Below are 18,683 nucleotides of genomic sequence, written 5' to 3'. Positions count from 1 at the left end.
CTTCAAACATGCATGTTCAGAAAACGATTATTTCGAACTGTGAAATGAACACCATACATCTAACACAACATTTAGAACTGTTGTCTCAGACAATTTCCTTTTATTTTCCTTTTTCTGAAAAAAAGAATTTTTATTGGATGGGTTCACAAACAAACGTATAAGGAACATTATCATTATTCACCCCATTACACTTTCCCCATCCTTCCCCCCCCCCTCTTTTCTGGTGACTCCCAGCAGTTTTCCATACCCAACTTAGTCTAAAAAGTATATCATATAAATTCTTAAGGTCTATAGTATTAATATAGTAAGAACATAAGCAAAGCCATGTTGGATCAGGCCAGTGGCCCATCCAGTCCAACATTCTGTCACACACAGTGGCTAGAAATCCAGTGCCATCTAAAGGACTGTCAGTGAGGCCAGGACACCAGAAGCCCTCCCACTGCCTTCCTTCCAGCACCAAGACAACAGAGCACCACCTCCCCACAAAGAGAATACCATCTATCTCCTGTGGCTAATAGCCACTGATGGACCTCTGCTCCATATATTTGTCCAGTCCCCTCTTGAAGCTGGCAATGCTTGTAGCTGCCACCACCTCCTGTGGCAACACTTACCACTTAATGCCACACTTACTATATTTCTTATCCTAGTTAAAAATATAGAACTTATATAAGTAATAATAGGTAGATATACTAACTAAAGAAAGAAGCCAAACTACATACGTATATATAACATGCTATTCCGTTTATTTTCCATGCAGTCTGTTCACAGATTCCATGAACAATCCTTTATAACAACATAAAGAACCATTCACCACTCAGTCTCTACTGCTGCCCGTCCATATGTCTTTCTATCTGTCAGTGGCAGGCATAATTCTTTCAAAAAGAAAGCTAGACATTTCAAAGCTGGTCACCCGCTATAGAATAGTCATGGGTGTTGCAGAGCCAAACATAAAAGGAATTGGAACATCCTTGGCCATGTATTCTTCAAACCAGCACCATCTCACCGATTTTTTGTTTGGTGTAGTGGTTAAGAGCATGGGGCTCTAATCTGGAGAGTTGGATTTGATCCCCCACTCCTGCACTTGAAGCCAGCTGGGTGACCTTGGGCTAGTCACTGCTCTCTGAAGCTGTCTCAGCCCCACCCGACCTCACAGGGCATTTTGTTGTGGGGATAATTTAATTTAATTTTAATTTAATTTATTACATTTATATTCCGCCCTCCCCGCTTTCGCAGGCTCAGGGCGGATAATAGTAACCACTCTGAGTGAGCATTAAGCTGTCCTGAAGGGCTGTATATAAATTGAATGTTGTTGTTGTTGGTTGTTGGGGGTTTTCCGGGCTGTATTGCCGTGGTCTTGGCATTGTAGTTCCTGACGTTTCGCCAGCAGCTGTGGCTGGCATCTTCAGAGGTGTAGCACCAAAAGACAGAGATCTCTCAGTGTCACAGTGTGGAAAAGATGTAGGTCATTTGTATCTACTCAGGAGGGGTGGGGTTGAGCTGAGTCATTCTGTAAGAGTTTCCCAGGGTGTGGAATGCTAATGGTGGGAGGCTTCACTGTAACCTGAGGAGGTTCTTTTGCATATGGATTGGTGCTTGATGTGCTAATCTTCTCTGCAGGGCTATTGTCGGGTGTGGAGTGTTTTGTTGGCCTGGTGTTTTTCAGAACTGGAGCCCATGCTCTGTTCATTCTTAAGGTTTCTTCTTTCCTGTTGAAGTTTTGCTTATGCTTGTGGATTTCAATGGCTTCCCTGTGCAGTCTGACAAAGTAGTTGGAAGTGTTGTCCAGTATTTTGGTGTCCTGGAATAAGATACTGTGCCCTGTTTGAGTTAGGCTATGTTCAGCCACTGCTGATTTTTCAGGCTGTCCAAGTCTGCAGTGTCTTTCATGTTCTTTTATTCTTGTCTGATTATTGCACTGATTAATCAGATTTTCCCAGAGGATGTAACAGCCTTATTCCATCATTGTCTGACAACCAGTTACTTCCAATGGGACAACGAATTCTATGAACAGATGGATGGGGTGGCCATGGGGAGCCCACTCAGCCCAGTTATAGCAAACTTCTACATGGAACATTTTGAAAAAACAGCTCTAGAATCAGCACCCCACAAACCCAGTGTATGGTTCCGGTTTGTGGATGATACATTCATCATTTGGAGCCATGGGGAGGAAGAATTGAGGGAGTTTTTGAATCATCTCAACAACATCCACCTGAACATACAATTCACAATGGAGAAAGAAAGTGAGGGAAAACTCTCATTCCTGGATACCTTGGTCATCCGCAAAGCAAACTTTCAGTTAGGTCACAAGGTCTACAGGAAACCAACTCACACTGATCGGTACTTACACAAAAACTCCAATCACCACCCCCGACAGAAAAGAGGCATAATGAAAACATTAGTGGATCGTGCAAGACGGATATGTGAGCCGCGCTTTCTCAATGAGGAAATTAATCATCTAAACCACACACTTCAGGCAAATGGCTACTCCAGAAATGAAATCCGAAGAGCAATCAAACCCAGGATGAATCAAACAACCAAGGAAAAACAGTCACCTACAGGAAAAGTGTTGTTGCCATATATCAAAGGAATTACTGATCAGATGGGAAAGCTTATGGAAAAGCATAACCTTCAAGCAGTATTCAGACCCACCCGAAAAATACAACAGATGCTACGATCAGCAAAAGACAGCAGAGACCCCCTCACCTCTGCAGGAGTATACCGTATACCCTGCAGCTGTGGACAAGTTTACATCGGGACCACAAAGCGTAGCATCCAGACAAGAATAAAAGAACATGAAAGACACTGCAGACTTGGACAGCCTGAAAAATCAGCAGTGGCTGAACATAGCCTAACTCAAACAGGGCACAGTATCTTATTCCAGGACACCAAAATACTGGACAACACTTCCAACTACTTTGTCAGACTGCACAGGGAAGCCATTGAAATCCACAAGCATAAGCAAAACTTCAACAGGAAAGAAGAAACCTTAAGAATGAACAGAGCATGGGCTCCAGTTCTGAAAAACACCAGGCCAACAAAACACTCCACACCCGACAATAGCCCTGCAGAGAAGATTAGCACATCAAGCACCAATCCATATGCAAAAGAACCTCCTCAGGTTACAGTGAAGCCTCCCACCATTAGCATTCCACACCCTGGGAAACTCTTACAGAATGACTCAGCTCAACCCCACCCCTCCTGAGTAGATACAAATGACCTACATCTTTTCCACACTGTGACACTGAGAGATCTCTGTCTTTTGGTGCTACACCTCTGAAGATGCCAGCCACAGCTGCTGGCGAAACGTCAGGAACTACAATGCCAAGACCACGGCAATACAGCCCGGAAAACCCCCAACAACCATCGTTCTCCGGCCGTGAAAGCCTTCGACAGTTGTTGTTGTTGTTGTTGTTGTTGTTGTTGTTATTTTTATTTGGAAGCTTTGTTTGTCTGGGGGAGTCTCAAAATGGGCCACCTAATTTACAAAGATGGTCGGAATTGCAGTGCCAAAAAGGAAGGCAATTAGATCATTCTGGAATAGATTACCTCTGCAACATCCACTTGCTATTTGCAATGGAAGGAAAGCTTTAATCACAAGAATCCAGGAAAGTGTTAGCAGCACAGACAGGGAGGGTTAAAATATCCCATTTGTCAAAAACCACAGGGAGCATAACAACACTTATGAATTATCAGAGCCTGTGTTGCATAGTGGTTAGAATCTAGGATTAGGAACAAGGAGATCCAGGTTTGAATTCCCCATCTGTCACAGATGGTTCCTGCCTGATTTGGGCCCAGTCACATCCTCTCAGTCAGTGCTACTTCACAGGGTTGTTATGTGGATAGTGGAGGGCTGGAGGACAGCTCAATACCTTTTACTTCTGGCATTTCGAGGTATTTGATCCCCCTGAAGCTGGTGGCCAGTCTTGAACCTTCCGTCTTTAATGTTCTGATGTGTTATGCCTGGGGTGTTATTGCAACCACCTGGGCAAAGAGGTTCTGGTTCCCTTCACTTTTGGCACTGCAATGCCCTCTGAAACTGGTGGCAATTTTTTTTAACCCCTCGCTTTATTTGACCTGAGTGCTAAGGACATTGTTTACTTCCATTGCACAGAGCATTTGGAGGTATTGGGGATAATATGAGCCAGGACATTCTCATTCCCTTTATTTTTAGAACTGCAATTCCCATCACCATCCTGGACGTGATGGCTGAGAGTTACGCCTGCCGTGAACAAGTTTTGCTTCCATTGGTGTGGGGGGCAGGTTCCGGCAATAACATTTGAGCTGTGATATTTCAATTCCCTTCTCATTTGATGCTAGAATTCCCATAACCATCCTGATGCTAGCGGCCAATTTTGAGGCTCCTGGCTATACTCACAGATGTTATGCTTGCCAAAGTTAACTTCCACTGTGGGGCTTCCGTCAGAAGGCTGCAACATTTCTATTCCTTCCTCTTTGGGCACAGCAACTCTCATTCTGATGTTATGGGCCAGTTTTGAGGATCTCTCCTTTATTTTCGGATGTTATACCTGCCAGAGTAAACCGTGGCTTCAATTGAAAATGCAGATGAAAGGGGTTTGGGATCGCTGCATGATCCTACGATTCCCTTTGAATTACGTACATTAATTCCCACAGGCTTCCTGAAGCCAGATGCCAATTTCAAAAACCCTGATTTTCTTTTTTGATGAGTTCTGTGTGCAACAGACAGAAGAATGGACTGACAGATGGACCCCTTTATTATTATACATAGCAGTTATATGTGTGAACCAACACTAATTCTGCAGACTTCTAGATTATTAACATCTCTGTAACATATTAAACAACTTGTAAGCATTTCAAAACAAGTATTTTCAACCCCCCCCATCAAAGAATGACTTTCATCATAAAAACGATAACCCAGTGGAGACACTGAAGTTTCTCAACAGAACACAAATTTGAGTACAGTGGAAAATGCAAGCGTCCCCAATTTTCAAGTACCAGAACTGTGCTTGTCAGTGATTGTAAGGCAGTGCTTTTGCTAAACTCCTGGTGCCAGACGCCTGTGTGAAGAAAGAAAGAGGAAGTTCCTTTAGAGGTTCTTTCTAATCCATCAGCTGACAATCAGCCACCACTTGGGAAAAGCCACAGACCATTAGTCCATCATGTTTCATGGACCACAGACCACAGACCATTCATGGACCTGCCCTAGTTCGCATACCAGTTTGTTGGCCCATGGTCCATCACTTCTGGGGGCCCTAAAGCTGCCCCCTTCACACTTAAACTCGCAGCGTGTCTTCAGCAGGATCTCCTTCAGCCACCCTCCAAGTTTAGCCAAGATTGCATTTTGGATGTCCCAGTTACAGACCCACCCCCAAGAAACTTCCAGTACATAGAATAGGAGCTGCAAATACCAATTGACTTGCATTGGCTTGTGGTAATTTGCAGAGACCTAGTGTTGGGGGTGCAGCAGCCATGAGATATATATAGCAGAGTATGATAATAGTGCAGTGGAATAAGTAGATAGACTTTCTGTGGTTCTAGCTCTATAAAAATTCTTTACTTAATAGGATAAAAAGGGTAAATTGGGTAGAAAAAACAAGAAAGGCCTAACTGGCTACATCTTGATGGCTATACTAAGGAACTCAAAGAGAAATTTAGAGACTTAGACTGGACTTAGACTGCATGAGACTGGAAAGTGAAGAGAAGAGACTCTCTCTGAACAAAGAGCCATAAAACCTTAGTATATGTTGCTAGCTAATTGCCCCCCCAATAAACTGGCTCATCCAATGGAAAATCCTGGATTCCCTCATTAAGACTAAAGACTCACATTTTCTCAGGTGGGAACTTTTCTCAAAGCCTAAGTGGTCCTATGCTAACTAGCTATCTGATTAAACAAACAGAATAACAATTTAACTCTTTCATGGCTGAATGTAGGACACTTGCACAGATTCCAACACCTAGGCTAGCCCAATCAAATAATAATTGAAAGGGGGAGGGAATGAGACATAAGAATGAGCCTTCAAGGAGCTTGCACCAAGAGCTTGCACCAAGAGCCTCACTGCAGCTCTGAGATTTGGTTGGGGCACACCCATAGACTATCCCACCACCCCACAAGCAAATAAGAATTGAAAGAGCCAGTTTGGTGTAGTGGATAAGAGCGCAGGTCCCTAATCAAGAGAACCAGGTTTGATTCTTCCACTTGAAGCCAGCTGGGTGACCTTGGCTCAGTCACAGCTTCTAGGAACTCTCTCAGCCCCACCCACTTCACAGGGTGTTTTGTTTTGGGGATAATCTTACTATATAATTGAGTAAGCGTGTTTCAGACAACTCACTTTATACCCTGGTGTACCACCAGAGGGTGCTGCTACAGAGGAAAGCCCAGGCAACTCACCATATCGCTACAGAAAACATGCCTTGGTGGGAAGCCCAGGCCGGAAACAAGAGCGGAGCAGATGGCAATGCCCTCCCTGCACCTTAACCCAGCTGGTATTAGGTGTGGAGAAGGTGGCAATGCCCACCCCCCGTCTTAACCCTGCTGATATTAGGAGCACAGCAGGTGGCAATGCCTGCCTCCTCCTTCAGTCAGCTGGGATCAGGAGCGGAGCAGGTGGTAATGCCCACTCTCTGGCTTAACCTAGCTGTTATTAGGAGCGGAGCAGGTGGCAATGCCCTCCCCTCTTCACCTAGCTGGTATAAGCAGCAGAGCAGGTGGCTATGCCCTCTCTCCACCTTAACACAGCCGGTAATAGGAGCAGAGGAGGTGGCAATGCCCACTCCCACATTAACCAAGCTGACATTAGGAGCGGAGCAGGTGACAATGCCCATTTTCCTTCACACAGCTAGGGTCAAGAGCGGAGCAGGTGGCAATGCCTGCCCCCCTTTACCCGACCTGTATCAGGTGTGAAGCAAGTAGCAAAGCCCGCCACCCCTTCAGGTTACTGAGATTAGGTGTGGAGCAGCTGGCAATGTCTACCCCCTTCCTTCACTGGCCAGGATCAGTGATGGAGGAGGAGGGAATGCCTGCCTGCTTGCTCTCCCCTTTCTAGAGCCTGTTGTTTTTTTTCCCCACAACGGACTTTTTTTCTAGTAATAAGATATTTTGTAAACAGCTCTGAATGGGCATTAAGTTCTCCTGAAGGGCAGTATCTAAATTGAATGTTACTATCATTATCATTAAAGAAAAAAAAGGACAAACAAGAATAAGCCCTCAGCCAAGAAAAACAATAAGCTTGCATCCAGAACCTGACTGCAGCTCTGCGACTGGGTTGCAGCACAGACCTAGGCTAGCCCACCACTCCACAAGCAAATAATAGTTGAAAGGAAAAAAAGGAGAAACAAGAATGAGCACTCAGCTGAGGAAACCCAATAAGACTTCTCCCACCCCAAGCCTTTCTGCAACACAAACCCCAAGCCTTCCTCTGGCACAATATGAAAAAAACTCCCGCAACAAGCAGTTCTTCTCAGCCAGTGACCACCTGGAAAGTGTCTTATATACTAAATGCTCACATAAAAAATAATGGGAGCTCTCTGGTTGGCAGCGAGACCTGCCTATCAAGGTTTTCAGGGTAAGATTGGTGTGTTTCAAGGGCAACAGAAGGTCTGCAGGATGCTCCTACATTGCCTAGGGAATTGATTGCTCAGTGCTGGAATGTCTGGTTTCATAGACCAATAGACCGACAGACCAGCCAAATTTCATTATGACTGTGAAAAAATGCATGTCTCATGATGCGTCAGCTCATGAATGCCAAACCGGCCTGGTCTATGGAAAATTTGGGTACATTTTCCAGTCTGTCCAGTCCAGTCTTTACCATATAGAAAGAGATGTTACTGAAATTAAGGTACTATCTCAATTGATAAAAGGCAAATATACCGTAGACAGAGTTTTCATTCAATGTCTGACTCTCAAAAGCTTACACTCTAAAAATCTTCCTGGTCTCTAAGGTGCCACTGGACTTGAATCCGGTCACTCTTCTGCAGGCAAACATGGCCGCCCACCTAAAATTACATTCAGTGACTGAATTCCTGAGGTGGAAAGAGTAGCCTCAGTTACATTCCTCTTTCTTGAGGGGGGCGAGAAAGCATGGCAGCTCTAAAAGTATTTGAACAATATACTATTGCCAAAACTAGTATTTTTATAAAGAAGCCACAATTGTTTCTTATGATACAGGGACACAAGACTACACAAAACTCTAATTGCAGGTTTTTGACTAAACAGTATCAGCATATCCTAGCCTTTTTTTTTGCCTTGAATGAAATCAAGAAGAATTCCAAACTCTCACCCAACACCACACTGGGATCACACATCTATGAGAATGCTTTTAACTCACTGAGAAGCTCCCAAGCCCTTCTGGATCTACTCTTCAGAGAAAAGCCGACTCGTGTCAATTATGACTGCAACAGGAAGAAGAAAGTAATGGCCATCATTGGTGGCTTCACCTCCCAAAACTCCATCCAGATGGCCAACATTTTAACGACATACAAGGTCCCACAGGTACTTGTGTTCGTAGACATGTAGAAATATAGACATGGGAACAGATTTTCTCTCCAATAATCTTTTTCTCTAAGACCTCTAATGTTAGAAGGCACATTTTAGTCTACTGTTGAGGATCCAGTGCTTAACTCATGACTGCTGGAATGATAGGCTAATATCTTTCCTTAGGTCTATCTTATCCAGTGCCCTGCTTTGTCCTCAGCCTGAACCAACCTTGAACAATTGAGGTACTTCATTGTCCTGCCTAGACAGCAACATTAGAACTTTTAGATAAGAAAGATCATTACTAAAGTATAATGCCAAAATGGCCGAAATTGTAAAGTGGTACTCCAGAACAGTAGAGCACATTTTCAGACAATTGGACCAAGTACTAAAGAATAACATTTCTTAGCTAACCAAATGGAACAAATGAATTTATATTAGTATGTATTGGGATGAAGAAGCATATTTTGAAAAATAAATGAAGACTTTTGTCATGTCTCATAAAGTCATGATGATCTTTTTATCTTAGGTCAGTTATGGTTCCTTTCATTCTACAATGAATGACAAAACTCAGTTCCCTTATTTATTCCGGGTAGTTCCAAATGAAACACCTCAATGTGTTGGGATTGTTCATCTCCTTAAGCATTTTGGATGGAATTGGATTGGCCTCCTCACATCAGATGATGACAGTGGAGAAAATTTCCTTCAAAATCTGATACCAAGATTGTTCCGGAGTAATATTTGCATTGCTTTGAAAGAAAGTATTCCGACAATTAGAAGTTTTGCTGAATATAGATATCGTGAAAAAATCTTGGGGGGGATAGGTCTAAAAATCTGGTTCAGCAAACTCAACGTCATTCTCGTCTATGGAGATGATGAGAACATGGATGGCTTCCGAGCAATTCTACTTTATTTTGAAATTGATCATAGAGTGCCTATAGAGCGGGTTTGGATTACAACTTCCCAATGGGATGTCACATCTATTTTGCCAGAAACAAAATTTTCAGCAAAATCCCTCAATGGTAGCTTGTCCTTTGCACTGCACACGAATAAAGTGCCAGGATTTCAGGACTTCATTGAGACCCTAAATCCACACCAATCTAATATTTATTTCATCCAGAAGTTCTGGATGCATGTATTTCTCTGTTCACTACCACAATATAAACTTTATGGACCTCCAAACAAAAACTGCACAGGCGAAGAGAAGCTTGACAGTGTTCCTGGCACTGTGTTTGAAATGGGAATGTCCGGTCAGAGCTATGGCATCTACAATGCTGTCCATGCTGTGGCACATGCACTCCATGCCATGTATTCATCAAGATCTCAGCAGAGAGTGATGGGGGAAGGAGGTCTTCTCTATGCTCAGCCCTGGCAGGTCAGTCACAATTCCTTTTGTCACAATATGTCTGTATGCCGAGTGTGGTTTTCTGTATGCTTACCTTTTATTTCTCTGCCTCCTTAATCCAAATTCCCTCAACTTATTAAGAAGATCTTCTTTTTGGGTAACAGATTCTCTATTAGGTTGTCAGATGTATGAGGTGATTCCCCTTCTATTTTTACGTTTTGCGTTTGGATCAAATAAATCACCCTAATTCAAATTTTATAGAAGTAATACAGTTGCAGGTCCATATTTCGGAAAAACGGGTTCCATGTTAAATTCCAGAAAGGTGACACTGAGAGATCTCTGTCTTTTGGTGCTACACCTCTGAAGATGCCAGCCACAGCTGCTGGCGAAACGTCAGGAACTGCAATGCCAAGACCACGGCAATACAGCCCGGAAAACCCACAACAACCATCGTTCTCCGGCCGTGAAAGCCTTCAACAATACATCCAGAAAGGTGTTTTCATAATTTCTAACAAGATTTAATTAAAATATAAACTGCTTCTCCTCCAATTTAGCTTGCTTCATTTTTAAGAAATATTCACTTTAACAATTGTGCTGGAGATGAAATCTTTTTTGATGAAAATGGGGACCTGGCAGGTGGCTACGATATTGTGAACTTGGTCACATTCCCAAATCGAACTTTTCAAAAAATCCAAGTTGGTCGCGTAATATCTGAAGAAATTGCAGGTGAAGAGTTTACTCTTAATAGAAGTTTGCTGATATGGAATCACAGATTTCAGCAGGTATGGGTAACATTTTTAAAAGCGTATGACCTTTTTTTGAAAATGGGAGAAGCTTTTCATGAACTTCTTTCTCCTTGGAAATCCACGCCATAGAAATATCCTCCAAAGTTATAGCCAATTCCTCTCCTCTGGAGCCACAAAAGAGCAAGCACTGTTGTCAGACATTATCATGGGTCCATGTAGCCCATGGACTTTTCTTTACATGGCTTAAGGGGAGGGGGGAGAGAGAAAGAGTGAGAGCAGTTTCTTATGTCACCTGTTGCCTGTGCCTGAATTTTCTCCTGGATTTCTGCAAACTCCTGTAAAGATATAACAATTGAGGTATAGCGCAAATGTTTAACACTCAGTATACATTAATCAAAATGTCATGGACAATATCCCTCTTAATAATAATAAACAGTGGTGTGAATTAAAAAAAATTAACGTTGGAAGAAACCTGAAAATAACTCTTTCGGGGGTCTAATTGGCACTGCATTAGTCACCAAAAGAGATTAAGCATAAAATTAACATTACGATTTTTAAAAAAATTGCTGACCAACTGGCACTTCTGTTCTACTTCACCATTGCTTTGTTTGCCAATTTCCAGTGACAGGAGTCAGTGGAGAGAAGTGCTTTGTACAGAAACCCAGCTATTTGGGAGGGATTGGAAAGTGAATCCTTTCTTTGAAAGTGATTGAAATTTATATGGTTGTTGGGTTAGTGGGACGATTGCAATCCCAATGAGTTTAGTGGATTAATCTTTAAAAACAGCTGTGAATAATTAGTTCCTCATTGAACAAAATGGAACGAAAATCTGGAGCATGAAAAACTACACCTGGAATTGAATCATGAACTCATAACCTCCTAGCTGCAAAACAGCTTTTGCCGGGGTGGTAAGAGATTGACTCTTTTACCCAGATCCAAAACCACAACAAACATTTTCTAGAAGTACACCTCTATAACGTATGTGTTGTGAGTTTACATTCATTGGATTTCTTGCCTTATAACTTTATCAAACATTACTTGGTCTCATGGTTAGCAGGAACCACTTGGAAAGAGTCTATTGTGTAGTAATATCTAGTATCCTTGAGAGAAAAGCACCATCTTGCTCCCTACAATACACAGAGTGAATATCCACAGAGGAACTATCATCCAAAGATTATAAGAAATAAGGCAAAAGCTGGATATGCTCTCTTTAATCTAACTTCTCACAAACCTTACACCCTTTCCCATAACTCATAAAAAAGAAATGGGGAATGGGCACAGAATATTTCTGATTCCATCAGATTTACATTTGCAAAATTCCATAGTAGGTCCACAATGTATTGTATACAAGAGTCTGGAGACCATGTTATTCTGTAATTTTTTTTTTGGCTGGACTTCAAGCCACCGAGATGGGAATGAAGTGGGAGAGAGGGCACATACCACTACCGATGGAGGTTCACAATTTCAAATCTTTGCCTGTCTGAAAATTTGCTAGAAATTAAAAACTAGAAAAGTATGGAGCAGGCTATGCAACAATTTTCTCCCTAATGTTTTAGTTTTATTGATTGCGGGCAGTATTTGTCTCAAATTATAGGAAGGATTCTCAACTGGTAGTTCCTCAGTATGAAGGCAAAGGCAAAAGACTTCTATTTCTCACTTGCCTTGGTAGCCCCTTGCTGGCATTGCCATAAGACAGTTGTGACTTGACGGCACTTTGCACACACTTCCTCAGAATAGGAATGCCAATTCAGGAATGAAACCATTTCTAGCTCATGCTGTGAAGGATGGAAACTTGGCTTGGTTTTTATTAATCAGAATGGAAGTGTCAAAGAGTGCAAATACAGAGGGTGAGAGGGATGCATGATTAGAGGAAGGAGAGATGCATACCAAGGCCATAACCCTTGTTCCTCTGCTTACCTGGATCTTTTCTTTCTCTTATCAGTTGTTTCATCTTTGTAAGAACTTGTGTATGTGGGGAGAATGTGATTTCCGGTGTGTTCTTGGGCAAAGGGTCTGGAGTAAAGAATCATAGCTGTAATGAAAAAGAAGCATATTTCCATCTCCCATTCCTTCCTTGCGTTTATCTTTAGAGTGTCCCACGCAGCACATGTGTCGAGAGCTGCCCCACTGGACACAGCAAGATAGTTCAAGAGGGGAAGCAAGTTTGTTGCTACGATTGTGCTCAATGCCCAGAAGGAAAAATTGCAGCCGAGACAGGTAAGTAAAAGGATCCAATTACAAGAGAAAAGCTCCAGATGTGTCCAATTTGATCCTACTCCCGTTACTAGAACTTGTCTGTGCACTGAATATACCAAAGGATTTACCAGTCTCCACTCTCTGGAAAATGGACAGTCAATAAGAGTTTTATGACCTACTTCATCTAATGTAGAAACAAAATGGCCGCTTAGGACATGGCTGCTTAACATACTTGAGCCCGTGAGAACAGTTGGGCTTTTGAGGATCTGTTGTAGGTACCATGATAAAATGACTGTTGTGTCCAGCATGGCTGCCATGGGAACATCTGCCAATCGTAAAACATTTGGGGTTTTCAAATCGAGTGTCCTCTTGTGATAGTGGCAGCTGTTTCTGAACAATTGCTTCCGGAAGGCTGAAGGGTGGTGTCTCCTGGGCGTTTCTGAAGCACCAGGGGTGAAACGGTGGGGGAGGAAATCAAGGAAGAGCTGTTTGCTTTGGCAATGAGATGAATTGAGGAACAATGGAAGTGAGCCCCCACCACGTCATTCTTACCCTTATCTTGTTCCCATGAATCATGTTGCTGTAAACAAGCCGAATCCTTGGAGAGTCTAAGCAGACTCAGAAGGACCCAACTATACATAACAAGGGATTCTCTACGCAGTTAGCACATGGAAGACACAATTAAGACTAAAATATGTGTGTCAGAGAATGAGGGCCAGTGAAGGTAACATGTGTCCAAAAGGACTGGAAACCATCCCAGGTCCATCCAAGGTGGGTGCAGTCCAAGCAATCCGCTCCAAAGAAGTATGAAGAAGTATCACAAAGGCAATTCTCATATGTGGGCTCCACTAATTTTGTTACACTAAATTTCTTGAACAACTTTGGGTGCAGTACTGAGAAAGTATTCTGCGCTGATATTAAATAAGTCTCCCTTGCGTAAACTCAGAAGTAGGCTTGTTAAGGGGAGGGGACTTTGTTTGGGTGAAATTCATTTCCTTAAAATAGTCATAGATGGGACCCTTTCTCTGTTACTTCTCTTTGAAAAGACATTATTGTACCCTGTTGTAACTTCAGCCCTATACAAAACAAGGGAATCTGCCCGGATAGTAATGAATCACAACAAACAAACAATTCCGGGAATATATATTTAACTATCAATTTTTTATATTTTGTCAATCCATGCGTGTTGTGTATTGAAGTTGAATTAAAATGGCATAAGCAGCAATACTTGAGTTACCAGTGAATTGGGGGCCGTCCACATTTAATTGTGCCCATGAAGAAGTATGCTATACGAAACGGGAATTGTATAAATATGCATGCATAATCCCGTCGGCGCTCTTGGAGTAATCTTTAGTTTGGACTGGAGCTTCCCAACACCCACTTCTTAACACCCGCATTGGAACTCTATATATGGAATTTTGTATGCTGCTATATTTCCACCATATATAGCCTATGGACATTGATTTTCAAAAATTAACTTTATAACAACCAGGATAAAATTTTGTACTTTTATTGTATTTATTGCATGTTGAGACAGAGTTATCAGATTTTTATTGTATTTATTGAATATTTATGTAATACACTTTGCACTTTGCACTTATGCACTATATAAAAATATAAAAAATTGATAGTTAAATATATATTCCCGGAATTGTTTGTTTGTTGTGTAACTTCAGCCCTGGCAGTTGTTTTCTCTTGTACTGGGCCTCCGCACACCAACCTTGAAGCGCCACCTGCTTGCGATATTTTACAGTAGTTTGAATACTGAAGGAGCAATTCTTCCTCCTGCCCCAAAAGCTGCAGCAATAGCAGAATTCACAGCAAGAGCCATTATCTTTTGCTGGTGAGCTGTAGCTCAAAACAGATTCATAACAAATGTCATAGTCTGCATTTCTCCCCATTGGTGACCCAAAACTGCTGACATTGTTCTCCGCGATCTCCTCACCACAACAGAGCTGTGAGGTAGGTCAGGCTGAGAGGGTGTGACCCACCCACAGTCGGTAAACAACCTTCCTTGGCAATATTAGAACCTAGATCTTCTTTATCCTAATCCTGCATTTTAACCACTACTCCACAGAGGTTCTGATAGGTCAGGGAAACTGTTCACAGAAAGGATAACCTTCCACCAAGCCTGCTGCCTGCCCTTGCTGGCTTCTCATGAGTAAACTTTTGCTTCATTTGAAATAGTAAAGCGGAGCTAATCTGTGCCAAGATGTTCTGATTCCTTCTGTTTTTGGCACTGCAACTCCCACAATTATGTCAGTAGGATGATCCAATTCCTTTCATGATTGCGACTCCCAGGATCATACAGGAGCCAGTGTCTAATTTTGAGGCTCCCATCTTTAGTTTTGGGTGAATTAAATCAGCCATAAATATCTATCTGAACAATCCAGACCTCTGTTGCAAGACTATCGGGCGACATCTGCACAGAACCTGGCCAGGATCTCTCCATTCCCTTCCTTCATGGCAATGGGGAATTCTCCGTAGAAACTGAGTAAAGAGGAATGAAGAAAATTTCTCTGAATAGCCTTCTCAGCAACATCATTCAAGTGGCACAATTATGAGTAATTATGATGGGCATTGGTTGTAAATTCATTAAGGATTGTAATAATTATGAATTTCAGATGCAGACCAATGTGAGAAATGCACAGAAGATGAATATCCAAACCAGAAGAAGGATAAGTGCGTTCCAAAATCCATAACCTACTTAACGTACAAGGACCCCATGGGAGCAGGCTTGGCTTCTGTCGCTGTTTTATGTTTTGTGGCCACAGTGATAGTGATGGGGATCTTTGCCACACACTGGAATACACCGATCGTCAAAGCCAACAATCGAAGCATCACTTGTGTCCTGCTCTCCTCTCTGCTGCTTGGCTTTCTATGCTCTTTCCTATTCATTGGCCATCCTTGGACAGTGAACTGCCTTCTCCGGCAAACCCTGTTTGGCATCATCTTCTCTGTTGCCGTGTCTTGCGTATTGGCCAAAACCCTCACTGTGGTGGTTGCCTTCATGGCCACCAAGCCAGGGAACAGGATGAGGATGTGGGTGGGGAAGAGACTGGCCATGTCAGTCATCATTCCCTGTTGTTTCATTCAAACTGGCACCTGTGCACTGTGGTTGGCAACTTCACCCCCCTTCCCAGAGTTTGACACGCACTCCCAAGTGGGTCATATCATCATACAATGCAATGAAGGCTCAGACATCATGTTCTACATTGTACTGGGCTACATGGGTCTTCTGGCCACCATCAGTTTCATGATGGCTTTCCTAGCCCGGACCTTGCCTGATTCCTTCAATGAAGCCAAGCTGATCACCTTCAGCATGCTGGTCTTCTGCAGCGTTTGGATCTCCTTTGTCCCCACCTATCTGAGCACCAAAGGGAAGGGCATGGTGGCCGTGGAGATCTTCTCCATCTTGGCCTCTAGTGGAGGCTTATTGGCTTGTATCTTCTTCCCCAAATGCTACATTATCATATTCAGACCTCAACTGAACACCAGGGAGCAGCTGGGAAGGAAAAAATAACTAGCACATAGTTCTTCAGATTTGTTTATTCAATTCCTTCTCTATCTCCTTATTCATGATTGGAGAAAATCGATGTAGATGTAGACTCATTGGATTGCATGCAGCCTTAACGCTGTGGACAAAACACTAAGAACAAGAATAATTTCACCTTAATCTTCCTCAATCAAACTACCTTCAACTGACATACACTCCACACACCCAACTTTTTGGCTCGCATATTTTGGGGGGATTTGGGGAAATGTTATGTGTATGGGGCCATTGACTCTGGGTGGGAAAGTTAACAATATATGAGGGAATTAAGTCCACATCTCTGCTCCCACCTCTAATCACTGTGGCGCTTCAATGATATTGGCCCCAAGGATGGTCAGTGTAGGAAGACTAGGAGACAGGAGGACACGGAAACCAGCTTTCTTTCTTTCAGGTCTGCCTGCCTTCAGGATTCTGTCTTGCTTTCTTTTGAGGTCTATGAAGGGCTAGCCTATGCCTTGTGCTTTCCTTCCCCAAATAAATGTTGAAAAATAGTAACATAAAATCAATGTTACAATCTCATTAAGTTTCCATTGGTCAACGTTCCAATTCTTAAAAGTGCAGTAAAATCAACCATACACATGAAAGTGTGCAGAGAAAGGACATTTCAGAAGGGAGACATATCAGAAACAATCCTATTCTTTGTTCCCAGGGATTTGAGAGAGGAGGATGAAAGAGTAAAAAGCAGAAATAAATAACAGAACCAACGTAACTGTTGTGTATATGCTAATAGAAAGATCCTAATTGAGAGTCATCTCTTCTTTACAAAAATGCAGAAAGCAAAGAATCTGGAGTCTCAGCTGCTCTTTCCCAGCAGCACCAAAAATAGAAACAAAAAGCAAAGGGCTCAAAAAGAATTGGTTTCAAAGAATACTTCCATGGACAGCGAGATTTGTGGGACATGTATAGTAAACTGGGTCTCAGCCACCCGAATAGAAATAATTTTCAAAAGAGATCAGATTCTATGATCTATATGAGTGCTTTTGATCTTAGAATATTATCATTTGTCTTAACTCTCTAGCACAATTATATGCTGGTCTTCTTCCAGGTAGGAGAGGGAAGCATACATGACTCTCCGTTCTCTATTTCATACTCACAACAATACTGTGGGACAGGCAGGGCTGGATCTAGCATTGCTGGCACCCGGGGCAACCCTTGTTGGGATGTGTGCACGCGCGTGAGCGCTCCCAATGCAACATGATGATGTCATTTTGGTGACCTCATCACGTGGGTGCTGGAGGCAGCATGCGGGGCTGGGAAGCTGCCCACGCCATTCGCTTCTCCGCAGGCGAATGGCGCAGGAGACCTTGCAACACCCCATGCTGTCTTTTGCCTGCCCCGCGGGACAGGGGGTGACCGGCTTGCTGCGCGCCCCCTGTCCTGTGGGGCAGGCAAAAGACAGTGCGGGGGGCTGCGAGGCTGCCCACACCATGCACCTGCCCCACAGAACAAGGGGTGGCCAGCTGCCCTCTCTCCTGCAGGGCAAGCAAATGGCATGGGCATCCACACTGCCCTTTGCCTGCCCTGCAGTGCTCCGCCTGCGTGCTCCAGCAGTTGGGAGCTGCTCCCGGCCCTCCCTCCCTGGTGGTGCTGGGGGCAGACTACCCTCCCTGCCCCCCTTGATCCAGCCCTGGGGACAGGCTAGGCTGAGAGTGACTGGCCCAGAGTCACCAAGTGAGCTTCCTGGCAGATTGAGCAGAGCCATTAAAGAACATCTAAGTGGGCCTAAGGTTTCCAACCAAAGAGGTTTGGGAGTGGAACCTAAGGAGGGCAGGTTTGGAGGAGGAAAATGGGGCCTTACTGGGTTATAATGGCATACAGTCCACCCTCCAAAGCAGCCATTTTCTACAGGAGAACTGATCTCTGTTGTCTGCAGTCCAGTTGGAATTCTGGGAGGTTTCCAGACCCCACCTGGAGGCTGGCAATCTTAATTGGACCATGAGAAACAAAGGACAGCCAGGTGATGGACAAGTTAGAAAACCAAAATGAGAAATCCTCAAACTATGAACCACAGAAATCAACAATGACAGCTGTTTTTTCATATGCAATTCATGTCACCACTGAATGTGTTCAGCAATGTTGTCTCAGCCTGTGGCATTGAACCACTTATATCAATCAACTGAAAAGCAGCAAAACCACAGAATTATTCTACATCCCAGAAATGTACTTAAAAGTGGTAAATATAGGATGGAAAATTATTCTAGAGATAGGCAAGAGAAAAGTCTTCCAGGACACAGAAGTAGAAAACAGAGCCAGTTTGGTGTAGTGGTTAAGAGCATGGGACTCTAATCTGGAGAGCTGGGTTTATTCCCCACTCCTCCACTTGAAGCCAGCTGGGTGACCTTGGGCTAGTCACAGTTCTCTGGAGCTCTCTCAGCCCTACCCACCTCACAGGGT

The 18,683-nt window shown here is 43.3% G+C and overlaps 1 protein-coding gene across 1 annotated transcript; it reads left to right on the top strand.

The window, feature by feature from the left end:
• Positions 1–7,673: 7,673 nt before the first annotated feature.
• LOC129327932 (vomeronasal type-2 receptor 26-like) lies at positions 7,674–16,259 on the top strand. Its single transcript, XM_054976679.1, has 5 exons — positions 7,674–7,814; positions 8,979–9,699; positions 10,431–10,576; positions 12,631–12,757; positions 15,361–16,259. The coding sequence occupies exons 1-5, from the start codon at positions 7,674–7,676 to the stop codon at positions 16,257–16,259; spliced, it is 2,034 nt and encodes a 677-aa protein (XP_054832654.1).
• The last annotated feature ends 2,424 nt before the right edge of the window (positions 16,260–18,683 follow it).

Source organism: Eublepharis macularius, chromosome 4 (genome assembly GCF_028583425.1).
Source record: "Eublepharis macularius isolate TG4126 chromosome 4, MPM_Emac_v1.0, whole genome shotgun sequence".
Taxonomy (NCBI): domain Eukaryota; kingdom Metazoa; phylum Chordata; class Lepidosauria; order Squamata; family Eublepharidae; genus Eublepharis; species Eublepharis macularius.
Note: the sequence above shows the minus strand (reverse complement) of the source record. Positions and strands in the feature narration are given on the sequence as shown.

Excerpts from the sequence above, each read along its gene's own strand:
- LOC129327932 (XM_054976679.1), top strand. The coding sequence starts at position 7,674 with ATGACTGTGAAAAAATGCATGTCTCATGATGCGTCAGCTCATGAATGC. Across the intron at positions 10,577-12,630 it reads GGAATCACAGATTTCAGCAG|AGTGTCCCACGCAGCACATG; the intron begins GTATGGGTAACA and ends GTTTATCTTTAG. Across the intron at positions 12,758-15,360 it reads AAAAATTGCAGCCGAGACAG|ATGCAGACCAATGTGAGAAA; the intron begins GTAAGTAAAAGG and ends TATGAATTTCAG.